The sequence below is a fragment of the Periophthalmus magnuspinnatus genome, chromosome 13 (assembly GCF_009829125.3).
Source record: "Periophthalmus magnuspinnatus isolate fPerMag1 chromosome 13, fPerMag1.2.pri, whole genome shotgun sequence".
Lineage (NCBI taxonomy): Eukaryota > Metazoa > Chordata > Actinopteri > Gobiiformes > Gobiidae > Periophthalmus > Periophthalmus magnuspinnatus.
The window spans coordinates 3,424,932-3,452,402 of record NC_047138.1 but is presented as its reverse complement, the minus strand read 5'-3'; the positions used below and the strand labels follow the sequence as shown (position 1 = coordinate 3,452,402).

The 27,471-nt window shown below is 38.7% G+C and overlaps 1 protein-coding gene across 3 annotated transcripts in view; it reads right to left on the bottom strand.

The window, feature by feature from the left end:
* LOC117380106 (alpha-2-macroglobulin-like protein 1) overlaps positions 1 to 26,600 on the bottom strand; it is a 40,270-nt gene extending 13,670 nt beyond the window's left edge. The window contains exons 1-36 of one of the 3 annotated variants that reach the window (XM_055225853.1): positions 26,477 to 26,600; positions 25,533 to 25,713; positions 24,577 to 24,733; positions 23,431 to 23,483; positions 22,990 to 23,010; positions 22,624 to 22,789; positions 21,932 to 22,016; positions 21,732 to 21,870; positions 21,465 to 21,582; positions 20,710 to 20,819; positions 20,473 to 20,640; positions 19,910 to 20,137; positions 19,001 to 19,064; positions 18,769 to 18,914; positions 17,629 to 17,778; positions 17,135 to 17,269; positions 14,986 to 15,079; positions 14,738 to 14,903; positions 14,321 to 14,546; positions 13,898 to 14,024; positions 13,175 to 13,296; positions 12,966 to 13,017; positions 12,737 to 12,820; positions 11,864 to 12,040; positions 11,143 to 11,221; positions 10,693 to 10,849; positions 10,530 to 10,604; positions 9,889 to 10,051; positions 8,712 to 8,899; positions 8,086 to 8,298; positions 7,490 to 7,614; positions 7,314 to 7,404; positions 6,407 to 6,475; positions 6,224 to 6,329; positions 6,082 to 6,123; positions 5,806 to 5,960 (exon numbers count right to left, since the gene is read on the bottom strand). In XM_055225853.1, coding sequence (XP_055081828.1) covers positions 6,083 to 6,123; positions 6,224 to 6,329; positions 6,407 to 6,475; positions 7,314 to 7,404; positions 7,490 to 7,614; positions 8,086 to 8,298; positions 8,712 to 8,899; positions 9,889 to 10,051; positions 10,530 to 10,604; positions 10,693 to 10,849; positions 11,143 to 11,221; positions 11,864 to 12,040; positions 12,737 to 12,820; positions 12,966 to 13,017; positions 13,175 to 13,296; positions 13,898 to 14,024; positions 14,321 to 14,546; positions 14,738 to 14,903; positions 14,986 to 15,079; positions 17,135 to 17,269; positions 17,629 to 17,778; positions 18,769 to 18,914; positions 19,001 to 19,064; positions 19,910 to 20,137; positions 20,473 to 20,640; positions 20,710 to 20,819; positions 21,465 to 21,582; positions 21,732 to 21,870; positions 21,932 to 22,016; positions 22,624 to 22,789; positions 22,990 to 23,010; positions 23,431 to 23,483; positions 24,577 to 24,733; positions 25,533 to 25,713; positions 26,477 to 26,562 — 4,362 coding nt within the window. In that variant the 5' untranslated portion in view covers positions 26,563 to 26,600 and the 3' untranslated portion in view covers positions 5,806 to 5,960; position 6,082. Of the gene's footprint in view, positions 1 to 5,805; positions 5,961 to 6,081; positions 6,124 to 6,223; positions 6,330 to 6,406; positions 6,476 to 7,313; positions 7,405 to 7,489; positions 7,615 to 8,085; positions 8,299 to 8,711; positions 8,900 to 9,888; positions 10,052 to 10,529; positions 10,605 to 10,692; positions 10,850 to 11,142; positions 11,222 to 11,863; positions 12,041 to 12,736; positions 12,821 to 12,965; positions 13,018 to 13,174; positions 13,297 to 13,897; positions 14,025 to 14,320; positions 14,547 to 14,737; positions 14,904 to 14,985; positions 15,080 to 17,134; positions 17,270 to 17,628; positions 17,779 to 18,768; positions 18,915 to 19,000; positions 19,065 to 19,909; positions 20,138 to 20,472; positions 20,641 to 20,709; positions 20,820 to 21,464; positions 21,583 to 21,731; positions 21,871 to 21,931; positions 22,017 to 22,623; positions 22,790 to 22,989; positions 23,011 to 23,430; positions 23,484 to 24,576; positions 24,734 to 25,532; positions 25,714 to 26,476 lie in introns of those variants that run through there. The other 2 variants (XM_055225854.1, XM_055225852.1) reach the window with 2 other exon arrangements.
* Between the last annotated feature and the right edge of the window lie 871 nt (positions 26,601 to 27,471).

The window sequence follows — 27,471 nt, the reverse complement described above, 5'->3', positions numbered from 1 at the left end:
TCAATTCTGATCCAACAAAGAAATCTGACCTAAAGACAAGACTAGAATGAAGTCGCTTAAAATAACGCAGTATATCGCTATACGACTCTTTTGCTATTGTTTACATCAAAATAATATACATGATGTACAACAAATTTCAAAATATTCACTCTTATAAAATTACCATAAGAATAAACCAAAATAAATGGCTTAAATGTGGTAATTATTAGATATATAATTTTTTAGAGTGCGTAGTCAATACGTATTTAAAATAACACAAAATAGTTTTAAAGTGCATTACAAATACACTATGGCTTTTAGGTCTAATAATATGCACCAAAATAATAACAAAGTGACAAGAAATTGCACTCGACTTTCAGGGGTCATTTGTACAGCGCTCTGAACCACGTTAGCACAACAGGCTAACGGGAAGACGTGCTACAACCAAAACGAGCACAATTATGACACTTTTTAACAAACAAATACAAGTATTGTGCACAGCCCCTTTAGGTTACATGAAGGATTTAGTTCAACACCCCACAGCTAATCGTTTTGATCTCTAAAAAGGGTATTTTTATTGTAAAAAGACTATCGGAGGTTAGCATAAGGCTAGTGAAGGTTAGCATAAGGCTAGCGGAGGTTGGCATAAGGCTAGAGGAGGTTAGCTTAAGGCTAGCGGAGGTTAGCATAAGGCTAGAGGAGGTTAGCTTAAGGCTAGCGGAGGTTAGCATAAGAGCACAGCAACTTTATTTTAACAAACGTTTGTCACCAACATGAATGATGATGATACTTTAGTTAGTTTTTATATTGATTTGTGCTGCAAAGGGGCGCGCGCCTCTAGAGCTCAACCTTGACCTGATTGGATAATGTCAGTCAGACTAAACTGCTATTGGTTGCTCAGTGTGTTTATTTATTACATCTTTAAAACTTTTTTTTAAATTTTTCTTTATTTTTATCATATTTAAATGAACATATTTATTAACTTATATTTACATGTTATTTATCAATAATCATTCCCATTGTTATTTTAACCAAGTGTATCAATCTGTATTTGTTTTAAATGGCGTTTTTAACACTGGGTCACATACAGTAAACAATACAGACTTTTAATCAGTGTCAGTTTTCTTCTTCCAAAGTTTGAACTCTGCTCCAAACAGAGGATTAGCTGTAGACCTTTTGATTCAAAATCCCCAACCATATCACTGACGGTTAGACATGAACGATTCACCATCTCTAAGTTTATAGATTGATATCTCAGTCCTACTAATAACTCCTGTGGCTCCTCCTTATCAGAGCAGCTTTCTATAGACAGTACCTTTCTCGGGATATAAGTACTGGAAGTCTCCTTTGTAATGGAACAGCGCACGTGCCTGCTGTCTGTATCCTCCTCCTCTGATATTAGATAAAACTTATTTCAGCTTTCTACCTGGTCGTCTGTGTAATCCTTCAGTCGTCCAGGTCTGATCCAGAGCAAAAGATGAAATGAAATCTGTCAACAACAACAACAAACTTTATTTATAAAGCGCTTTTCATACAAGAAAAATGTAACACAAAGTGATTAACAGTGCATTAAAATCATAAAATGAATTAATAATAAAATAAATCAAAGCTTAAACAAGTAAATAAGACATAAGTAAAACATGGATATCAACATACACTAGCCAGCCTGAATAAATAGAGAAGTAAGCTAAAGTGATAAATACTAATCAAAAGCGATCCTAAAAAGATGGGTCTTGAGCCTGCTTTTAAAAACCTGAATGTTCTCTGTGGCCCTGAGGTCCTCCGGCAGACTGTTCCATAGACGGGGGCCATAAAACTGGAAAGAGGCCTCTCCATGTGTGTCCTGACTTTGGGGATGACTAGGAGCCTGCTGCCGGAGGAGCGCAGGGGCCGCGAGGGTTCATAGGATAAAAGCAGTTCTGTAAGATAAGAAGGCCCAAGACCATTAAGACATTTAAAAACCAGTAAAAGAACTTTAAAATCGATCCTGAAACACACAGGGAGCCAATGCAGGGATTCTAAAACCGGCGTAATGTGGCCCCGCCCCCTGGTCTTAGTCAGGACACGTGCTGCTGAATTTTGTAATAATTGTAGACCTGAAATCGCCTTTTTGGGAAGAGCAGAGAGCAGGGCATTACAGTAGTCAATACGACTGGTGATAAAAGCATCAGCGTCTCTGTGTTGGCCCGAGAGAGAATGGGACGGACTCTGGATATGTTTTTCAAATGGTAAAAAACTATTTTTGTGATGTTTTTAATGTGTGGAATAAAAGTCAGCTCAGAGTCAAAAATAACGCCCAGGTTTCTTACTTGTGATGATGGATTAAAAGACTGTGACTGTAATTTGGGTAAACGTTTCTCTCTCTGGGCCTCAGGACCGATGATTAAAACCTCAGTTTTGTCCTGGTTAAGCTGGAGGAAGTTTTCTGCCATCCAGGATTTGATGTCTAAAATACAGTTAAAAAGAGCGTCCAATGGACTGGTGTCATCAGGAGACATGGAGATGTCAAGCTGTGTATCATCTGCATAGCTGTGGAAGCTGATTCCATGTCTCCTGATGACATCACCAAGAGGGAGCATGTACAGGTTAAAAAGTATAGGACCTAAAATGGAACCCTGGGGCACACCACATGTGATTTTATGAACCTGAGAGGAGCAGGTGTCTAAACTTACCATAAATGTAATAAACTCTGCTGTCCTCTGTCCCTCTGAGGTGCGTCCTCTGTCCCTCTGAGGTGCGTCCTCTGTCCCTCTGAGGTGCGTCCTCTGTCCCTCTGAGGTGTGTCCTCTGTCCCTCTGACGTGCCTCCTCTGTCCCTCTGAGGTGTGTCCTCTGTCCCTCTGAGGTGTGTCCTCTGTCCCTCTGAGGTGTGTCCTCTGTCCCTCTGAGGTGTGTCCTCTGTCCCTCTGAGGTGCGTCCTCTGTCCCTCTGAGGTGCGTCCTCTGTCCCTCTGAGGTGTGTCCTGTCTGCACAATTATACAAGTCCAGCCTCTCTGTTTTATCTGCAGGTCCAGGGGGGTAAAGTGGGGACATATTTTGAGTCTCTGAAAAGTCCTGTCCCGAAAACGATCCTCCTCTGAGCTCTTCATGCTTTGTCCCTTCACTTAACTTCATTAACATAAGTCTTTTAGTTTGTTCAAATGTCCCTCTGCCTCAGCGCTCCCAGAGTGCACCTGGAGGGGAGGGGTCCTTCACACAGGTGTAAACACGTCACTGTCCACACCACTGCCCGACTCAAAAACAAATGTAGCAGCACATATTTAGCTACTAGAAATAAAACACATCTAATCGTTTAAGAAGGATATTTAGACAAGTATATGTTGCGGGCATGTCATTTTTAACACTGTTTTTTTTGTATAGCACTTGCACTTTAATTATTTGTGTTCACTGTAAATAACAGTATCTGGTCATTGACAACTAACATTACTATTCATTGTTTTATTGTAAATATTTATTTGGTTGCCCGGAAATCACGTGACCAGTTCCAAGGTAGGGCGCGGCAAATTTAAGCCGGACTACTGAATCATAGTAGGTATGTGGAGAAGCAGCCACCAGACTTGTGTCTGTGCTGCTGTCGGGACGTTGATCGGTGTTATTGCTGTAAGTGTTGCCATTATTGTTTTTATACTCCGTAAACTTAAATCCACAAATAATCTATACTGTATCTACACTACAATGGTTTTATATTTGTTGTTGTTTTCACCAGGGCTCTTCTGTTATGACTTTACTGCACCCCAATAAATGATGAAAAGGGATCTTTTCTCTGTGATCATTTTAAAGAGTGCAAAATATAAACACCGGAGCGCAGTTTAGTTTTCAGAAAAAAAAATGTTTCAATCATTATATATTATTCTGAGACCAGAACTGAAGAAGTGTCTTGGATGAGCAGTGAAACGTCTTCACTCTTACAACAATTTGTCCAGTTGACAGATTTGAACTTTGTCTTTTCTTATAAAACAAAGTATTACCCAATATGTACCTAAACTTTTTTGACCCTAGTGATTTTTTACTAATTTCTTGTTGACAGTTTCATTATGTCTCTTACAGAAAACTACCCACCCACTCTACAAATGTTTAGTCAGTGAGGAGTAACTGTCCTGGGGGTGTGTCCTCTTTTCACAGACTATTTAACAGCTGATGAGACTGTTGTCCGTCCTGATCAGTCATGGGTCGTCCTGGGATCCAGATGCAGACATGGGGGCTGTTTGTGACCGTCGTGTGCCTATATCTGAGTCAGGCCATGGCAGGACCGTAAGTAACAAATATCATTATATTACTGGGGGAGTTTAAATCTACTTATTACTTGTGTTATTGTGATACTAAAATTCTACTAGATTCTAAGAAAAAGGCTTGATAATTAATACTAATGTAGACAATACACTTTCACAGTGTGTGCGTCTCTTTGTCTGCAGACACTACATGGTGGCTATTCCTGCCATCCTGGAGTCTGGAGCCCATTGGGCTAATTAATCCGGCCCGCCGAACGTGACCATATTATATTAAAGTAGGTAAGGGTGAACCTTGTTCAGTTTACCCTTCCCCTGTAATACCAATGTTTCCCCAAATTATGTGCTGAAGTGCGCCATCTTTTGGGCAAACATTGGCACTACAGGGGAAAGGTAAACCTTGTTCTTATCAGCCCTTATGCTAAAATTTGTTTATCAAAGAAAATAAAAGTGGACAGTACAGAGTACAGAGTGGACAACAAAATATGTTTTCACTGAAGTCCGACCAAAGGCTGTATGTCTAATGTGCCAAGAAACTGTCGCGGTTTTCAAAGAATACAGTATCAGCCGTCACTTTGCTATGAAGCATCTATGCTAGCAAGTATTCAACACAGCAACAGGCTACGGCTCAGAGGGCAGCCAGTTTACAGACTCAGCTACATTTTCACCAGTGAACAGCATTTCAAGAGTCAAGTACCAAGGCAGGTTTTTCGCTAGCATTCAAATTAGCAAAAGCTAGCAAGCCTTTCTCCGAAGAAGAGTTTTTAAAAGAATGCACAGTAGAAACGGCAGGTGTCTTGTGTCCAGAGAGTCAGGGCAAGTTTGAAAAGATCAGTTTGTCAGTGAGAACTGTGACTGTGTGGAACAGACTGACAGATTTAGACAAACAAATAAGATTAATTTTCATCTGAGGGATTAGTTGTTGATCTTTTGGGACTAGATAAAACTGAATTTGAGTTTTTCTCTGTGTTTATTTAACTGAAATTTAATAACTGAATTCTTTATGAATTTATTTAATACATTAATTAATAAAACATGTATTTATAATAACTCATATTTGTTTGCATGTTATATGTCAGTCATATGTGTGTAGTACATATGTATCGTGTACTAAAATCACAACGGACATTTTATTTTATATATTTAATATACACATAGATATAGTTTATAACTTAGCTATAATAATTATTTTTTAACTTAGCTTAAATTCAAGTTTGTCAATCACTGCAGTGAATAAAAACAATCAAAAGAAAAGAGGAAAATAGCGCCATCTAGTGTAATAATTGATACACTGCCCTTGGTGGTTTCTCCAGTTCAAATTTAAAATGTAGCTATTTCAAACACTAAGTTTAACCATTTTATTCTTACACTTTTAATTAATCAATTTCTTATTTACATTGAATCAAATCCCAAGAAACTTCCACCATCCCCCACTATAGGACTTGTGTGTTTTGTTTACATGAAGGTGAAATAATTTTTAACACACAACTTGAACAGTTAAAGTTATAATAGTCCTATGAACTTATATTAGAGCAAAATAGAGTAAGTATTAAATTATAATCAATGTATTAACCACAGTAAACAACAATCACCAGACAGCCTGTGGCCTCAGAGGACCAGTTTATTGTTCACAAAAAAATATTTCATCAAGTGTAATATTGTTTCTATAGTAACACCAGGACATTAAATGTTTATCACAAAGGTACTTTTTAATTTAGAGTTCAAACACTCAGATGATAAATCTTCATTCTTCAAACTAGAAGAGAATAATCATCAGAAAACGTCCTTACATTTGTCAAGATATTAGATAAATATTTTTGCTACAACAAACTACATTCTGCTTTCAGATTTTAGTCGTCACATGTAAAGACTCTTACCTCAAACACAGGGGAAAATGTACTCAGTCTCATCTTTGTCACCTGAAATTTGAGTAAAACAGTATTTTAGCTTCACTGCAAACTCTATCGGCTACATCATTTTAAGCCAATTTACATCAATAAATAAATCCATTTGATGTACTTGTCTGGTAGTAGTCATAGAGTCTAACCACAGCGGGCTTCAAGTTGTGCACTGGGAGTTCTTGTATCAGCAGTAACTCGTGATTGATGGGTATGTTCTTCAAAAGCTTTTGAAGGAAAAACAGACAAATTATTACATTCAAACTTTTTATTATTATTAGGTCAGTCAGACGCTTTTACTCACCTCAGTCAGATAGACCATAATGTGATCTTTGTCCTGCTCAACTCGCTCTACCATTAGTGACTTTTTCAGCTAAAAACACAACAACAGATGTTAAAAAGGACAGAGACTTTTTAATGGAAAAATGTGACTATATGACAGGCTAAGATTTAAATCAAGAAACAAAACCAGGATGAAGCTGTAAGAGGAATATAAACAGGTCTAGACTAAGTGTGTGTGCACACTTTTGGTCCTGGTTTGGTCCTGTTTTGGTCCTGGTTTGGTCCTGGTTTGGTCCTGGTTTGGTCCTGGTTTGGTCCTGTTTTGGTCCTGTTTTGGTCCTGTTTTGGTCCTGTTTTGGTCCTGGTTTAGTCCTGTTTTGGTCCTGTTTTGGTCCTGTTTTGGTCCTGTTTTGGTCCTGGTTTGGTCCTGGTTTGGTCCTGGTTTGGTCCTGTTCTGGTCCTGTTTTGGTCCTGGTTTGGTCCTGGTTTGAGCCCAGTCCTGATGAGGACTTGGTTTGATCCTGTTCTTGTCCTGATTCAGAGCCTCATTTATGATGTAGCGCTTGTGCTAAAACAAGTCTAAAATAGGACTAAAACTACCGTAAACCACAACCAAGGGTAAAATGATCAACTACAAAAGCTTTCTCTTTTCTACAAAATCTTAATCCATATCCATTAAATTGTGACTAAACCAAGACCTAAATCTGGATTAAAGCAGAACTACACAAGGACAAGAACAGGGCCAAACCAGGACCAAACCAGGACCAAACCAGGACCAAACCAGGGCCAAACCAGGACCAAACCAGGACCAAACCAGGACCAAACCAGGGCCAAACCAGGACCAAACCAGGACAAGTGTGAAATGAATCCCAGGCAGTTAAAGAATATTTTCTTATATTCTTTCACATTTATTTTGTACAATAACTTACTGCTTTTAGAGATTCAGAGTCTACAGTGAATCCAGAGAGCACTTTAATGTCGAGGATGACCATGTTAGTGGAATTCTGTTCCCCATTGTAACTGTGAATGACAGTAAATTCAGTCACTACTGGACACAAATGAAATACGATATTAAAATATAGATCAGCTGCAGTTTAGATCTTACGAGGACTTGATCTTAAGGTTTACTCTGGGTCTGAGAATGTTGCTGTCACAGTCGGCCTCTGGAATCACCTCTACTTTGAAGGTCGACTTCTCGTCGGGGGGTGGGACGTTGTACTTGACAGAAACCTGAATATATGATCAAAACAAAAACTGAAGAACATGCATGAAGAGCATTTGTGTGGTTTTAATTAAACCTAAAACATGCTTTTGGTCACCTTGAGATAAGTATTTCACATTTCTAATGTAAAATAACGTTGGGGCTCCCTCTGCTGTCAGCAAAGGGAATGAACAAATTGAGCCCTTAGGCCCCATGAATGCTACGCTAACAGAGCTATGTGTTTGTTGTGAACACAATTTAACTGCAGAATTTTCAGTGATGGCTTATGGACTTGGGCAGGAAAAGATTTTTACCTGTGATGCAACAATCTGGGCAAAATGGGGCAAGTATTTTTGAGTGATCAGAAAAGACGACTTTCAATTAATGAAAAATAAATATACTTTGATATAAGCTCAAAAAACCACAATACGTGTCCTTTAAATAATCCCTAACAATATTTTATGACACACTGTAAATGTAGCTGTGGTGTGTTCGCTGACCTGTATGGCGGCGCACGTGTTGCCCTTGACTTCCACAGTGTATGTTCCGGTCATGTCTTTGAGTATCTTCTCCTGATACAGCAGCTTGTTGTTTTGGTTCACCTCAAACGTCAGCTGACCACTGGGAGACTGAACTGTGACTGTGCTCTGACCCTCAGGGCTGTAGACCAGAGCGGAGTAAAGAGCCAGAGCCTGCAGAGTGACCACTGTGTCCTGGAAGAGGATCATTTCAGAGGAGGAATAAACCAGGGTGGTCTCATGACATACAGGATGCATTTTTATACTTTTTTATAGAGTAATGGTTCTCAAACTTTTCACATCACCTAATATAATATTTGGCTTTCCAAGAACCACCAGCTCTAACCCCGGACGACATGAGGCCTAAATTACACTTAAAACGAGACTGGATAAGGTATTTATAGATTATGAATACACAAAGGAGGGCTAAAGCATGAATCCTAATCACAGTTACTGGGCCATAATTGAAATAATTATATTTGAAACAATTATATTACATATCATTTATAAATCCACTGTAGAGTGAGTGGCTTTCATCCAGGTTTTTAGGGGCAGGAGATGATGTATTTCACACATATTTTTCATAATTATTTATCAGATTTTGGCACCTGAGTGGAGCTGTAGCCTCCGTAGTAGTTCTGCTGTTTGGTCAACCAGCGGACAATTGGGGAGGCATAACCCAGGTCTTGTTTGTTGGGGGCCCAACTGAGTTTAGCCAAAAGCACGTAAGAGCTGATCTCCACAGAAAGAGAGGCGGAGGTTTCATCAGACTTCTGCGACCAATGGAGGAATCCACCTGTGAAAAACACACATCAAAGTGACATCAACATTATTTCTCTTTATCCAGGTTTATCCTTTAAAGCAGTCCATGGCTGTACTCATGCTAAAACAGCATGGAGTAGGTGGTGTGCCCTCCACCAGAAAAGTTACAAGTCACGTCTGTGGAGAGTCAGGCCCCCTCTGAGCAAGGGAGCATGTGTTTCAAGTTCTTTTGTGTTATAATAATAATAATAATAATAATAATAATAATAATAATAATAATAATAATAATAATAATAATAATAATAACAACATTGTATTCATTTTTTCCTATCTATATCCTCCAGGGGTGTCCAAACTATGGCCCGGGGGCCAAATGTGGCCCTCAGACAAATTTTTATTGGCCATCAGGCCTTCAATTGAACTGGCCCAATTGATCTAAACAGTACTTTTTATGCCAAATTTGAGTAATCCTACCAATATAACCTAAATAATATCACATTGCATTGTTATACAGACCTAATATTAATATTTCAAGCCTTATTTAAAGTATGAAGTTAAAACTATGTTAAATGCACCATCTGAATTATCCACTATATTGACCACTGTGGCCCTCCGTGTCGAATATTTTTCAAGATATGGCCCTCGGTGAAAAGAGTTTGGGCACCCTGCTCTATACCTTCTTTTCTCATTTACAAATGACTAATAACAGCACTCTCCTCTGCTGTCTCCAGCCGTTAAGGTGTACACTTTTAACTTTTAAATTATTACTGAAAAATATATAAAAATATAATATATATATAAATATATGTATATAAACTCAGGGAAAGGCCATGCTCTGCTGGAATGCTTTGGTGTGCATTTTATGTTAATAGCCATTCTGCCTTAAAGACTTTTATTTATTTTCTAAAACCAAAATGTTTGTCTTTATTTAACACATATTTCTGCTACACATTTTTACCCATAAGACCATGCTGTTTTCTCTTGCACTTGTGTAAATAGCCCTATGTTCGTAAAACCACTCACCATCTCTGTGTCCCACTGAGTCGAGGTGCTGCAGCAGTTGGTCCCTGGTTGTGGCGTCTTTAGCCAAAGTGAAGACGTAGGCCATCAAGGCAGTGGTGTAAGTGTTACTCAGATCACTCATGGACGACTTCAGGCAGGTCAGGGCCTGGCCCACTACTGGATCCTATAGAAAACAAAACACAATAACAGGGTTGGGTAACGGTTCATAAAAACTACATAATTAACTGGCCTTAGTCAAGCATGAAGAAAGACTTAAATCATAAACATAGACAAACAGTTGATGAAAAATGATTCTTACTCAGTAACATGTTAATGAATACCCTGATACTAATTAAGTAGTTACTAAGGCTGAGTCGTTCTTAGTAAACAATTTGTTCTTTATAAATCCACTGGTTTCAGAATTATGAAAAATTAGGACTGTTTTAAAAATGATTATCAATTTAAAACAAAATATATCTTTTGAATTATGGAAGAAATTGGATATAACAGGAAGCTGAAACAAATGAAACTAGAATGAACCTGGTGGTACGTGTGCAGTGACTAATATGTTGATATATTACAAATAAATCAAATAAAACAAAACTGTAACAAGTAACATTTTTGTTTATCTGTTTTTGTACCAAAAATATTTTTTTACTCACATCTACAGGCACGCCCATCTCCAAGAACGCAGCAGTGATGTAGGCAGTCAGAGTGACTTCATCAGAAACTCCTCCCTTAAACGTGAATCAGTCAGTGTCTTTAAACAGCATAAAGAATTGTATTTTAAGTGGTCTACAGGCATATGTTAAGTTTATTTTTTACCTTCATTCTGTTGTGAAACAACTTTCCAGCTAGTGCAAAGCAGCCGTTTGGCATCTGTGTCGACTCCAGCCACGTCTTTGCGTCCTGGATATTTACTGGGTCGATGTAGATGAAATTTTTGGCTTTCACAAAGGATCTCAGGACAAAAGCAGTCAGCCTGAGGAATAAATATGCACAATCTGTAATGTAGTCATAATCTCCACTGCATTCATACAGTATTGACATGTCTTTAGCCAGACGCAGAAATACTAACCACTCTACAACTTATACCGTACAATATTTACAGAAAGTTTAAGGGGGATTATAACATTATATTAGTCAAAACTGAAGTCTTGAGGGCTCAAAAAACAATGAATTACAATGAACAAAATGTAAAATACTGCTCTATGTATGTATAGTTCAATACTTAATACTGCCAAAAAACTTCTTCAGCTTCTTAAATTTACCCACCATGTGTTTTCTGATCCTGGAGCTCCAAAAGTGCTGTAGGCGCCATTACTGTGTTTGTAGTTCAGCTGCCTCTGGTAACCTGGGACATAAAAAGCAACAACACTGTGTGAGTCCATCTCAGGAACAGAGGGATCTATGAGAGCCAATTTCTATGGTGAGTATCTCAAACTGTAAAAACAAAAAAAACAAGAGGATCATGTTGTTGTAAAATGGAGGGACACCGTAATATTTAAGTGTTTACCAAAACAGTTCACAGAGAGAGAGGAACATCAATGGGTGCTATTGCATTTACAGCCAAAAAGTCCTGTTTTCTTTATGAGAAAAGCAGCTATTTATTTTTGTTATTATTTAACTATCATGTATGCAATATGATGTTTTATACAATTCATGTAGCATTACAACAGTGGGGTATTCTCTAAATGCGTGGGACATGGACTAAGGCCTCATGACAGGTGGGCACCTCAGCACAGGTAGTTCTGAAAGATTCAACATCAAACTAGAGTTGGGCACCACACTTTTAAAAATAAATGTGTTTTTGTGATTCCTCTAACCTGAAAACAATACAATTTTGGGTGTAATAACACTGCATCAAAACAGGGATTAATCCTGGAACTAAACCAAGAACAGACTAGGACTACACCAGGACTAGAGCAGGATCAAACCAAGTACATCGGGACTAAACTGGGCTCAAACCAGGACCCTTAAATTTGGTTTCACTCACCACTGGTCAGATAGTGTGTGGCCTTCTCCTGGAGCTCTGATGTGAGCTGGTTTGTAATTTTTAGATACTCCATGATGTAAATGTTTGGGGCCAGGAGCGCCATATTTTGCTCCCCGCAGCCATAAGGCATCTGTAGGAGACCGTCCAGGTTCTTCATGGCTCTGCCCAAAATGTCACCTGCACAAACACACTCATTATTACAGCTTTATATGGGTGTATGCCATTTCAAGATATTACACTCAAACCATATAAAAAATGATCACATTTTTGTCATATAAATATTGTTATAGTCATTGTTTCTCAATGACTCAATATTTAAGAATGCTTTTCGCTAATTGTGCTTGTGTCTGCTTTATAGTTACACCCATGTATCATCATAAATTGGGAATTTTAAATTGCAATATTCATCTAAAAAGACTTAATAAAAAAGGAAAAAACATTCTGCTGACGTCTGCCTTAGTTGACATCGCCATAAACGTCATTACAACAAAGAGCCATGCAGCTGTCGGCATCTGTGATGGCTGCAGATCACACTACTGAGCAGCTGATTTTTTTTCATCTGTACCAAAATGACTATGTAAAGCTGCAGAATCCTACGAGTATCACTAAGAAAATAAAACTGGACAGTGGTGGGCGTGGCCGGTGGCAGTGAAAACAGCAAAAAATAAGTGATTAAAGATGCAGATGCAAGATGCTCAAACATGCAGGAGTCACTCCAAATACAACTTCAGGTGAGTAAATGGTGAAGGGGAAACAACTATAACACGGTCAAAAGCTCTGAAAAGTCAATTTTGCTTTAACTACTTGCCAATAAACCTTAATTAAACACATTTTAAATATTTTTTTATTATTAATCTTTTTGTAAACTCTTACCCAGCACTGACACTGCAGCCCGAGCAGACCCAACAATCACATTTTCAGGGAGTTGAACTTGAATCTCTTCAATCAGAGTCTCTTCTGTGTATTTTACAGTTATAAAAAACAACAACAATTAATTTGATTTTGTAATAATAATAATAATAATAATAATGATGATAATAATAATAATAATAATAATAATAATAATAATAATACACAGCGCTTAGCTCATATTTGGTCGTACCTTTAGGGCAGACTAGCAGGTTGTGGCTCTTCATCATCTCAATTCCTTCAGCCTGACAAAAGAAAAAAACATTTTGATATCATTTGTGACTTGAAACTTACAAAATTACAAGAAAACTCACCTGGACAAAGATATATGTGTTATAATGTCGTAATATAAAATGATATATTACTGATGTATTAACTGAAGAACAGTCGTTGTGTGTGTACCTTCACAATGAGGGGCCGGGTGACCACATCGATGCGTCCTCTCTCAGGGACAAGGACGATCTCATTGTCACATGACGCTTGAGAAGCCACAGCCTCGGCTCTAACTGTCACGTTCATAGAGCCTGGAGGACGCACACAATTTCCATCAATCATCTTTCATGCAAACTGATTCAGTCTGATTAAGACACTGTTCATTTACTTTCATTAATTTAAACATCAAAAGAGAATGTTTTTATAACGACACTATTTTCTAAGAAACCTGAGTGTTTTCTCATATTAGGGCTACAGTCGACTGAAGACACTCTTGGTCCTGCCTGTTGTCTCTGTGTGTCTGACCCAAACTGCACTCACAAAACTATTGATACAGAAAAAGTACAAGAAAACAATGTATTTATATAGAGACAGATTAAACTTGTGAATCATGAGTGACTTTCTACACATAAATACCCAAAAATACCAAATCTTTGCTAACACACAATAACTTCTCCTTTCTGGTGTTGTCCCATAATCCTTAAACTCTAAATAATATGTTCAGTCAACAAACACAAGTTTTTATTGATTAAGGCACCATTGACCGATTAATCGACTAAACAACTACAGCCGTACATATTATAATATAGTATTTTCAATTCTTGCTATCTCAAAAAAATCTGTAATAAATGCATAAAAGTACTTTTTTAATAGGCTTAAAAAAAACAAACCCTGGCTGTGCAAAAGCCTCACCCAGAGCAGTGGCGTCCATAGTCCAGCTGACAGTCTTGCGCTCGTTGCCACAGAGACAGAACGTGTAGTCGACTCCAGGGACTGGGGTCAGGGTGTAGTCCTCAGACTGGGCTGGGGTTACAGCAACCTGACAAAAGCAAAAGGATTTTTAGATTTTAAAACTAAATTTATGTTAAGTTATATCTGAGATACAACATAATGTGTTGCATGATTGTGTAAGCAGCCATATTTTTAGCCTCACTGCTTTTCTATTTCTCTCTTTACTCCTGAGTCTGTTCAAAAAGACAAATCTGCACCGAGGACAAACTGGTAATCACACACGGGCACACGGAGACTCCGATATCAACAATGCCGATACCTGAATCACTATATCGCCCAAACCGACTAATGAACTATTATAAGAGTCGATTATTGTACAGTCACCATCATGCAGCTGGTGAGGTAGTTGAAGACATTGGCCTTGAGTTGGAAGCTCTCTCCTCTGATGATGGAGTAAGGCAGGCTGAGCTGCAGGAAGAATGGCTGGAACACGGTGAACTCTTTTCGTGGGGCCAGACCGAAGCCCTGAGGGGACAGACAGAAGGCCTCTGTCACCCAGGTCGTGATGGTGTCCGGGATCTTCACGGCCATGTCCACCTTTCCAGAAGGCCTGAAAAAACAAAAATACAGATGTAAAAAAATGACCATACATTGAAGAGAAATATATTTAGTAGTAAACAATGAGAAGCTTTATTGAGGCTTTGCCTGTATTATTCCACAGCAGAAAAGTGACATAGTGTACCTTTAAGGTTAAAGCCCAACAATTAGAATTTGAAAAGATTTTATTTTTGCAGTACTAACCCGATTTCCACCAGGTTCCAGATCCAGGTCTCAGGAAAGAAGGTTCGGACAGTCTCTATCGCTGGAAGAGGAGGAGGAGGAGGAGGAGCAGCACCTCCGAATACCACCCCGGGAACAGCCATCGTCACGCCTCGGTCTTCCATTCTAGCAACTCCAATGTCATATCCTATAACATTACAAATCAGATAATGCAAATGCAAAAAGTATAGTAGCAAAATGAATGTGTAATAATAAAAAATTGAGATTACTATAGCGGGATCCAAAATGGTATTCTCGTCCCAAATAGCTGAGGCAGTCAGGCACTCGGATCATCAGGTTTGTAGCCATCTTCAGTCCAATGTTCTAATTTTAAAAAAATCTAATTTTTGTTACATCCAGTTGAGAGAAAGGCACAGACATCTTCCCTGTCCACACAGTCACAAAGCACTTAGCACAATATGCCGTATTGATGCTAAAATAGGCTGAAGTATGAATGTCAGTGTCATCGTGTTTGTTTTGGTTTACTTGGGCACTTTGCCTTTGGTTTCTGCACAAACCTCAATGCTGCTCTGTGATTGGTTCGCCTTACTGATTAACCTTACAATGGGTGAATGCAAAGATGGATTCTTTGTGAACTCACAAACAAGGATCTATCTTGATGTGCAAGATTAGTGCAATATGACAATATAAAAACAAACTGTCATCTTCCAATTTGATTTCCAATTAAAACTGTGACTTGGGCTCTATGGAAAATTATAGCTCTATGTTAAATATCCTGCATACAGTGAGGCAAATAAGTATTTGAACACCCTGTGATTTTGCAAGTTCTCTCACTTAGAAATCATGGAGGGGTCTGAAATGTTCATCTTAGTTGCACGTCCACTGTGAGAGACACAATCTAAAAAAAAAAAATCTGGAAATCACATTGTATAATTTTTTTAATAATTTATTTGTACGTTACTGCTGCAAATAAGTATTTGAACACCTGTCTATCAGCCAGAATTCTGACCCCGAAAGACCTGTTAGTCCAGCTTTAAAAAGTTCACCTCCACTCCACTTATTATCCTAAATTAGAAGCACCTGTTTGAGATCGTTAGCTGCATAAAGACACCTGTCCACCCCATACAATCAGTAAGACTCCAACTACTAATATGGCCAAGACCAAAGAACTGTCCTAATGCACATGAAACACAATTGTCGACCTCCACAATGCTGGAAAGGGCTACGGGGCAATTGCCAAGCAGCTTGGTGTAAAAAGATCCACTGTTGGAGCAATTATTAGAAAATGGAAGAAGCTAAACATGACTGTCAATCTCCCTCGGACTGGGGCTCCATACAAGATCTCACCTCGTGGGGTCTCAATGATCCTAAGAAAGGTGAGGAATCAACCCAGAACTACACGAGAGAAGCTGGTCAATGACCTGAAAAGAGCTGGGACCACCGTTTCCAAGGTTACTGTTAGTAATACACTAAGACGTCATGGTTTAAAATCATGCATGGCACAGAAGGTTCCCCTGCTTAAACCAAGACATGTCCAGGCCCGTCTTAAGTTTGACAATGACCATTTGGATGATCCAGAGGAGTCATGGGAGAAAGTCATGTGGTCAGATGAGACCAAAATAGACCAAAACTTTTTGGTCTTAATTCCACTCGCCGTGTTTGGAGGAAGAAGAATGATGAGAACCATCCAAAGAACACCATCCCTACTGTGAAGCATGAGGGTGGAAACATCATGCTTTGGGGGTATTTTTCTGCACATGGGACAGGACGACTGCACTGTATTAAGGAGAGGATGACCGGGGCCATGTATTGCGAGATTTTGGGGAACCTCCTTCCCTCAGTTAGAGCATTGAAGATGGGTCATGGCTGGGTCTTCCAACATGACAATGACCCGAAGCACAGCCAGGATAACCAAGGAGCGGCTCCGTAAGCATATCAAGGTTCTGGAGTGGCCTAGCCCGTCTCCAGACCTAAACCCAATAGAAAATCTTTGGAGGGAGATCAAACTCTGTGTTTCTCAGTGACAGCCCTGAAACCTGACTGATCTAGAGAAGATCTGTGTGGAGGAGTGGGCCAAAATCCCTCCTGCAGTGTGTGCAAACCTGATGAAAACCTACAGAAAACATATGACCTCTGTGATTATAAACAAAGGCCACTGTACCAAATATTAACATTGATTTTGTCAGGTGTTCAAATACTTATTTGCAGCAGTAACATATAAATACATTATTTTAAAAATCATACAATGTGATTTCCTGATTTTTTTTTTTAGATTGCGTCTCTCGCAGTGGACATGCAACTAAGATGAACATTTCAGACCCCTCCATGATTGTGGGAAAACTTACAAAATCACAGGGTGTTCAAATACTTATCTGCCTCACTGTATATTTAGCAGAAAAGATGTATAGATATTTTTACCTGGAAGACAGTGAAGGGATCGTCTTTGTTTCCTGGGTAGGGCCAGATGGATCGTTTGGGTCTGACCTGGAGACATTCTGTGGGGTCTCGTGCCTGATAGGGGACATATCTGTTTCTAGGCAGCAAGTTGTAAATCTGAAAAAAAAAAAAAAAAAAGACAATGGACAATTATAAAAGAGAAGAGCATTTGCGGTTATAGAGTTTTTAATTGAATGCAGCTATAAGGTTTAGTCATATTGTCAAAAATAATAGATATTGATGCATTTTTGGGACAATAATTAGATCAGATTTTTGTCACTAAGGATGGGATGATATTTATTTTCCACTTTGATGACTGTGACCAAAATTGCCGTGTTGCATGCTTTATAAAAATGTAAAAATAACACACAAGGCATAAGGCATTAGTATTTGATATATTGCTACTTTTGATCCCTCACTCTAACACTAATAAATAGCCTATGAGTGTATTTTGATGCTGTGTGATTCTAACTAACCATTTCCGGTTTTAGATATTTTCCCGGTTCTTGGATGAGGACGCTCTGGTCGATGGCGCTGATTCCACACAGGGAGCTGGAGTGTCCCGTCACGCGCAGGGAGGCATCTTCTCCTGGGACGCCCTGGGACGGCGTAAACTCAACCTCCACCTAAACAACAAACCAAACTATTACTGCATGTTTCAGTATGTGCAAGAATCATATCCACACAGTCTAAAGGTGCAGTATGTCACTTTTATGGTGGAGAGTAGACTGTCTGGCATGTAACATATCTGTCTTCATGGAGATAATCAAATGGCCCGACCAAGCCAAGTTACAGGTCAGATCTGTGGAGAGCTGGCCACAGATCTGACCTCAGTCCTGCTTACACTAACTATACCAGACAGGTATTCGGCCATCAGATGTTACCCTCGTGGGTACCATCTGATGGCCACTAGATTACCATATCATGAGTGTTATTGTACTGTTTGAGTGTCATATTACTGTCTTGTTTACATTCACAATACCAATAAGGTACAGCGCTATCAGATGCTACCCTCGTGGCTATCATCTGATAGCGACTACACTGTATTTATTCTGTTATTTGTTGTTTATGTCCCGCACTTTACCTCCTGTACTGTATTATATTGCTTATATTTTATATTGTATTGTATTTCTCACCTGTTCAGGGACTACAGATGGAAATTAGCTTTGGCTACAATCTGGTGCAAAGCATCTATTAATGTTTTTTTTGCACACTGTCCCTTCAAATAAACTAATAAAAAAAAGATTGCATGTTTTCAAGGTCTGAGGTGAGGTAAAAAAAGAAAAAAAATCCTATGACGTGAACATAAAAAAAATCTATATGCATTGTGTGAATTCACTGTGATACTACCTCCTCACACAAATATCTGTCGATTCATTATGAACTACACAACTAAAAAGCTTACACATTTAAATACTGGTTATAAAATGACATTTTGTTCTTAGACAAGATTCAGCAATGAAATCAACAACATTTAAAAAACATGTAGCCAGTTAAGACATCCACATACTCAGCCTCAGTCAATCATATGTCTTATCTGTCAGTAACAAGATGAAACTGTACATTGTGTTTCTTTATACTTCCAGTATATTTTCAGTATGTTATCTTGCACTGACCTTGTGGCTAAAACATTTCTCGGTTTGAAACCCGGCGCTGTGGGCGATGACGAAGGAGCTAGGCAGGACGGCGTAGGCCACAACGGTAAAATCAGGAGCTAATTCTGCAGTGATTTGTAACTTGAACGAAAAGCTGTCCTCAGTCACTGAAAGATTAAAAGGGACATCTGCATCAACAGATGCTGTTTTTTCACATTTTTCACTTTGGTAGTAAAACAATCTCATCATTTACCTGCGTCTTTAGACACAACAATTCGCTTACGTCCCTGCATCACAATACCATCTCTGGCAAGGACCTGAAATTATATCAGAAATACATAATATATTTCATACAGTGGTGATACTGAAGTCATTTAGTGTTGTAGTAAAATAAACCGTTCAAACCATGTTTATATGTACCATTTATAATAAGTTCAGTCATAGGGGACACAGAAAATCATTACGAAAGCAAATTACTCATATAGTTTAAAGTTTAGAGATGTGTTTTGTTTCATTCACATGTTTGAGTCACACTTTATTATTAGTCTGTCTACATCTCAAAAGCTCAAAATGCTCTGTTCCACCTTGTGATGTCATGAAGTGGGAGTTTTCAAGTTAATGGCTACTTTTTACCTTTAGTTCAGTAGAGATTTGTAGAAATTGTCCAAGTGACTGACATAAAGGTGTAGTGTTTTCTGTTTGGGAGAAGAACTCAGCCTAAATATGCAGTGTGTGTTAAACATGTGTGAATGAAACAAACACAACTGCAGGTCTGTTTGTGACGAGGAAACAACATTATAACAGATCAGAAAATAGTGTAATATGGGCCATTAAAGTGTATTGCTTAAAATGGGGGTGAGTTTTTCAGTATTGAGTCTTTTTAAACTACCTGTACAACTTTTATAAAATATCATGGCCCTCTCTTCTTTTAATTGTGTATAAACTTAAACACTTAAAATGTCACCTGTTTGTCAAGACATATCACTCTGTGTTGTTCTGTGTTACAGATTTTTGATCTTTTCTATAATATTGTGTTCCTTTTAAATGTACAGCTATAAAAACAAATTTCTCAATGAAGTAACTATCTGAAATGTTATTGACACAGCTATTACCACCTGCACATATTGGTCCTATACTGTCATACAGAGCCTGAGCGTCTCACCAGGTATATGACGTCCATCGGCCCCTTGTCCTCTTTCACCACGCTGTAGTTGATGGTTATTTCCTCCTCAGTGTCACAGGAGAGGGTCTCAGAGTTTCTCTTCACCTCGAGGGAGCTCACAGTTTTGGTGTCTGGAGTCGACTCCAGGGCCATGGACAGCAAAATGTTCCCGGCCTCATAGAACGGGACCCTGTATCCGGGGTACTCCAACACGGGAGTGGTAGTGATCTGGGGTTTAGGACAGAGGCAGAATTCATTCAAAAAGTGTTAACATATTATGTAAGAATTGACTTTCATGTAGGGTTGTCAAAAGTATCAAAAATCAGATACTAATCAATAATAAAACTAGTATTATAACTGGATACTCATTTAAGCAAGTATCGATACATAACTGGATAAAATGTCACCTTTCTTGAACAGTTTCATCTTGAGTTTTATCAGTGTAAGACCACATGCTATAATAAACAAATACTATTACTTAGTATTAAAAATTCCCTTATTGTCTAAGAAAGAGCTTTTAAAATGATCCTGGAGCCCTCTGATCTACATCTTCAGTGTCTTACGTGGAGGTGGATGTCTCCCCTGTATATCGAGGTGTCGAGGGAGAAAGTGGCCACTCCATTGCCGTCGGTTGTGAGGTTTTGTAGGTGTCGTGACGACCAGCGCTCGCCCTCAAACAGGTACAAGTCTGTGTTTGCCATGGGCTGGTCATCAAATCTCACGGCCTTAACCTAAAACACACCGGATAGTATTATGTGAGTTAATTTACTAGTAACCAAGGTAACAAGTGATGGACTTACTTTTCCTTGTATAGTGGTATCTTTCTCATAAACCTTTGGTGTGTCAAAAAAGGACAACTTTCCAATGACGTATGAAATAGAAATTCCTTTGTGTTGCGTGTAAGTGGTGCCTGTGAAGAAACAAAAGCTTTTAAGAAAACATACTAAAGGTCTCATATTATGCGCACCTGGAGCTGTGTGTTGTTTTATTCACACATGTTTGAGTAACACTTTATTACAACAGTGTGACATCTCCAAAGCTCAAAATGCTCTGTTCCACCTTGTGATGTCATCAAGCCCATACTTATAAAGTTAACAGCTTCATTTACCTTTTGTTCAGTAGACACTGGAAATTCCAGGTCTGAAATCATCCAAATGATTCTAGTGAAGGTGTGTGGAGTTTAAAAACACATTGGAACACTTCCTGTATTACCACATGACATCACAAGGTGGAACAGAGGAGTGTTTTGTGTTTGAAAGAGGAACTCAGGCTAAATATGCAGGGTTTGTGTGTTAAACATGTGTGAATGAAACAAAACACAACTCCAGGTCTGTTTGTGACGAGGACAGAATGTTATAACATAGATCAGAAAATGTCGTAATCAGAGCAGCTTTTTTGACAGTTTTAATAAACTATCAAAAATGTAAATAATTGTTTACATTTTAGTCATTTTAAAGGACCTGTAGTAGTAGTGTAGTGTCTCGAATGCAAGATAGGAATACTCAAACATGCATGCATAAATCTAAGTTGTATTTAAAAAAAATAAAAAATTTACCTGTTCCCTCCTCTTCCATTTTCACCACAACCTCTATTTTGTCCTGCACAGCCTTTTGGTCCAGTTTTGTGAAAGTGGACATAGGGAAAGTAAAGGTAGCACACCCATTCTTGTCAGCCTAGAAACAACCAAAAAAACAACAAAAACTGATTATATTGTACATGTTGGATTTAATTTTTTTAGGATTTCGCATACTGGTTTAAAACCATCTATCTTCTATTATGCAGCTCGTTTTTGCTCCTGTTGTATATTAAATTGACAATGTACCGGTTTGTTCTCCTTGTGGCAGGGGGCAGTGACCTCTGGGAGGGCATCTGGATTATCATGATAGCCATAGAGGTATCTGTTGATTGGTCTACATGCATCCATTTTCAATATACCAGGAACAGGCTGCCCATAGGTGTATCTAAAGAGAGGGGGATGTTTTTATTATTTAGTTTTTAATAAGAAGGGTTTACTGGACTTACTTGGCACAAGCTTCTACCGTGATTTCCTCTTGGGCAATGCTCACTGTCTCCATGGACGTGAGTTTGACATCAAACTTTGGCAAAACTGGGGGTTAAAATAAAGTTGTATTTATATGTTAATCAATTATAAATGAGTCAAATTGCTTGTGGTTAATTTTGTCACAGTCTGCTCTGGTTCAGTCCTGTTTTCCATCTGTCTCCCTTCATCCTCTGTCTCCTCCTGTCTGGGCGTGGCTACTCTGAGCGCACATCTACACTCCACCTCACTATAAGAAGAGCAGCCACTCCTCGCCAGTTTGTTTCATCTACAACATTAGTTAGCAGTTCTTCAGTTGCTTTTTTCCAAAGTGTTTTTCCTGTGGTCAGATCCTGCTCACCTGCCGTGCCTACCAGCCCAACTACACTCATTTTTTTATACTTGAAGCTCAAATGAACTTTCATTTCCACTATATGTAGATCTTTTTACCTGTTCATTGAAAACCGTAACACTGATCTGAAAGAACTTCATTATAGAAAATGGTACACTGACTTTCTGATTTTCTGCTGCTCTTTATAATGGTATTTCACTCAGCAGCATTTGAAATAGTTTTAATGGCTACATAACAATGTTGTACATTTGTGTATAATCTGGAGTCTAAATTGCAATGGGAAGGAAGTGCAGAATAATGCATTATGAAGTGACAAACACTTACCATACTGCTCCACTTTGAAGGGGTGGACGATTTTGTCCTCCCCAGAAGAGACAGTGATCTGGTAGGTGCCCTCTTTGGCCTCAGGATTCAGGGAGTAAGACAGCTGCAATATTTTACTGTCAGCAGTGTAGTTCACCCACTGCCCAATGCGGTTGGAGTTTGGATCCTGACAAACAAAGACAAAGCATTTGTTTTACAGTAATGACGCCACTTTCATCATTTTCAGCAGAGCAAAGAGCACTTTGTTTGGTCCTGTTATAATCCTTGTTTAGTCCTGGTCTAGACCAGGTTTAGCTCCGGGCTTAGTCCTTGTTTGGTGAAAATCAAACACCTGAAAATCTAAACGTGTCCCCTCCCAAGTCTTACCTCTAGTTCGATGATGTCATACTGCAAAAGAAAGCAAAGAAGAAAAAATAATCAAAATTTGCAGTGCTTATTTTGAATACAAAAACTGAAGGTCCCATTTGGGAGATTGAGGGATTACACACATCGTTTATACATTTTGGTAAAGTTATATTTATCTAAGACTCCATGCACCGGGTTATTTCAAATTTAAGTGATTGATTATTGGTTATCAGATTATTGACAATGTCTGAGAGCAAAGATCACAATGGTTTTTCACAGATAAAATTCTAAATCTGCATTTAAGCAAAAAAAAAAAAAAAAATTATGTAAAAAAGAAGTGTGGGAGCTATGACCCTGAGTTTCTCTGAACTTTTAAGTCTGTATTAATTGAACAAACTGAACTCATAGTGATGCAACTAACTGAGGTCAGTTTGCCTCATTCAAATCAATAAAGCCACTCACATTTCGACAGGCAGGTCTGAGCTTTGTGTCCAGCGTCACCAGCCTGAAGTGCACTGCAGAAAGAAATAGACTTATATAATGGCTGCATTAGGTTCATATTTGGTTTGCAATGACCAAAACATAAACATTAATTAAACAATTACTTTATCAACAGCATTTTCATCGGTCAAAAGAATCACTGCTCCGGGCCACAAGGAGGCGGTAAGGAATTGCATTAACAGAATCAGAATACTGTAATTGATTATAAAATGGAAAAGACTTGATCACATCATGTGCTTGATCGTTGAGTATCTACATAATTGACTAATCAGGATGGCTGCAACATCATATCCTATTCACACACCAAATAATTAATCTAAATGTTTTTTGGGTGGAATGATGAAGACAACACTGCAAGCAACTGGCAAAGATGCACTTTGGGAACAACCAAACAAATATTATTTTAATCTCCAGTTCAAGTTCTTTGGAAAACTATGACAATGTTTTGTCCTTCAGAAATATGTAGCAGTTAAAGCTTCATGGTGGAACTTTTATCCCAAAAATGGACAAAAAAATGTAAGATGTGCTATGGCTTTCTTTAGCATAAATCTTTATTTGTATTGTTATGGATCTTTTCGACCTAACCTTCGTAATACCATCTGTTGTTATGTATAGAGTGTATCTCTTGTTTGTGCGTCTGACGTCCTCCAGCCACTTTGATTAGACTAAACTGGCAAGATTGTTTTGATGGTATAAATACTCTATGTATTTACATTTGTGAGCTGAGGGCAAGACGACACTACTAGGGACAACAGCTCTTTGACAATTGTGCACAGTTGATTCAATAAGCCAGACTTTTTGATTCAAGACAACTTCTCTGTTGATTTTATATCTTTAAGGTTTTTTACTATTAGAAATTCCACAACAGATGCAAACCCACTCACTGTGAGTGGGTTTTATCTGCACAAAATTTGGCCTGGAGAACGGTCTCCTCCTGCAAGATTCCACGGAAATGTTGTTACTTTAGTTAAAACTTTCTACAGTAGTTCCGAAGTATGTTTTTAACGTTCTTTTTCCATGGAATCAAAGGAAAACCTCCAGAAAGTTACAGCGTTACTTGAATATACCCACAGTATGTGTCTTACACTTTAAAATAAGATAAATTACCAGTTTGTCCTGGGAGGTACAGGGGTTTGTCTGTCTGGATGAAGCTCACTGGTCGACTGATTTTGATCAGGACTCTGCGAACCTCTCGTGAGTAAAACGTTTTCCCTCGAACCTCCACCTGGAAGTCCTGCACCTGCTCATGAGTCACCAGAGGAGCCTAAAGGGCACAGAGACACACCGGTCACACACATTTCTGTGTGATTAAGGGTATATACAAAATATTGTGTACATTTCTATTCAAAGTAGTATAGTAGTATATAGACCGAAATGATGAGAAATGAGAAAAGTTTGGATAGCTGATTATTGGAGTATTGATAATGTCTGAACATAGCAATCACAACAGCTAAAACCAGGAAAAAAAGAACATATCAACTGATTTATTATTTACTTCAACCTTAAAATAAATTTTGTATTCATTAGTTTCAGAGTGAGGAGCTCAGTCACACAGGAGGAGCTTGGAGTAGAGCCGCTGCTCCTCCACATCGAGAGGAGCAGCTGAGGTGGCTCGGGCATCTATTCCGGATGCCTCCTGGACGCCTCCCTCGGGAGGTGTTCTGGTCACATCCCACCGGGAAGTGGCCCCGGGGAAAATCCAGGACACGCTGGAGGAACTATGTCCCTCAACCTGCCTGGGAACGCCTCAGGATCCTCCCGGAAGAGATGGAAGAAGTGTGTGTAGAGAGGGAAGTCTGGGCCTTCCTGCTGAAACTGCTGCCTCCGCAACCCGGACCCGGATAAAGCGGAAGAGAATGATTGGATGGTTTCAGAGTGATGGAAATCTATCATCGTTGTAATACCAAGTACAAATTCAAAACAAACTAGTTCATATTTTGAATGAGTAAAGGTCCTCAAAAGTCACTGAAGCAGAAAGCAATGAATAGCGTAGCCTGTATTTATAGATTAACCACTACTTCTAAATGTTTGATTTATGAAGTGTTTGTTACAGATGTCTATACCAGAAAGTGGTGGCAGTTGTGGAAATCTCTGTCAGATTCTTTCTGGAAGAGGGTGGTGTTGAGATCTGGGGACCTGAGCATCACTGTCATCGTGAGGGACTCGCTGGGCTTCATGAGACTAGCACAAAACTTCACCTGAGCTCCAGACTCCAGGATGGCAGGAATAGCCACCATGTAGTGTCTGCAGACAAAGAGACGCACACACTGTGAAACAAGACAAACTGGAAAGAAAAGCTGGCATTTTATTTTAGTTTTTGTATTTTTTATTGTTTTTTTAGGATCTGTCTTAGCTGCTCATTTGGGTTTCACTTAAAAAAACATTACACAGTAGACATTACACAATACAAAAGTGTGATACACTTGCAGGTAGTGTGCAAATGTATCACACTTTTTGTGGGTATTGGTTGCATATGTATCAAAAAACATATATGAGAAATTAGAACATTTAAATTACAATCACTGACACTCAGATACTAACTGATACTAAAACTAAAATCAAAACAAGATACTCATTTAAACAAGTGTCGATACTGATAAAAAAAAAAAAGAAATTTGACCATTTCTGAGCTATTTTAAAATGGTCTATATCAGAACTAAGACCTCTTTAATATACACCTGGATATGTTAAAGAAACTACTATTATTTTGTGTTGAAAGTGTATTATCTAAATTTGGATTAATTATCAAGCCTTTTTCTTAGAATCTAAATCTAATAGAATTTTAGTATCACAATAACATTAGTAAAAAGTAGATTTAAACTATCTCCCCCGATAATGTAATGCGATTTCTCGCTTAAAACATTGACTAAAAACAACACACACTAGAGACTAAACATGGCTCAAATTAAACTCAAGGCTGTGGTAAAAACATAAATACAAAAATTGTATTATGAAATCATACTTTTGACATTTTCTGTTTTATCTATGTCTTAAAAATGTTACTTACGGTCCTGCCATGGCCTGACCCAGATATAGGCACACGACGGTCACAAACAGCCCCCATGTCTGCATCTGGATCCCAGGACGACCCATGACTGATCAGGATGGACTACAGTCTCATCAGCTGTTAAATAGTCTGTGAAAAGAAGACACACCCCCATCAGTTAGGTCATGCATCAACAAATGACAGTTACTCCTCACTGTTTAAACATTTGTAGAGTGGATGGGTAATTTTCTGTAAGAGACATAATGAAATTGTCAACAAGAAATTAGATGTACTTTGGTGCTAGGCCATGGAGAGACTTATACACAAGCAGAGCTGCTTTAAAGTCTATTCTTCGAGCTACAGGAGCCAGTGCAGAGACCTGAGCACAGGACTTATATGCTCGTACTTCCTGGTTCTAGTCAGGACCCGAGCAGCAGTGTTCTGGATGTTCTGTTCTGTGTTAAGGCTCGTTTGGAGAGGCCAGTGAGCAGGACGTTACAGTCGTCTAACCTACTGGAGACAAATGAATGGATAAGTCTCTCTAAGTCTGGTTTTGACAGTTTACCTTTGATTTTTGCAATGTTTTTTAGGTGGTAAAAAGCTGCAGATGTTATTGATTTGATGTGGCTATTGAAGTTCAAGTCTGAGTCCATTGTTACCCCTAGATTTCTATCTTGATTTGAAGGTTTTATAGAGAGAGAGACTGGAGGTGACTGCTAACACTTTCTCTATGTTTCTGTGGGCCAAAGATGATGACTTCAGTCCTGTCTGAGTTTAGCTGGAGAATGTTTTTTTGCATCCACACACTGATCTGTTGGATGCAGAGAGTGAATCCACTGGTCCATATTCACCTGCTGCCAGTGAGACATAGATCTGAGTCTCATCTGCAGAGCTGTGGTAGGACACATTATTGCTGTGTATTAACTGTCCTAACGGCAGCATGTAGAGATTGAACAACAGGGGTCCCAGGACTGACCCCTGGGGCACCCCACAGGTCAGGGACAATTTCAATTGTC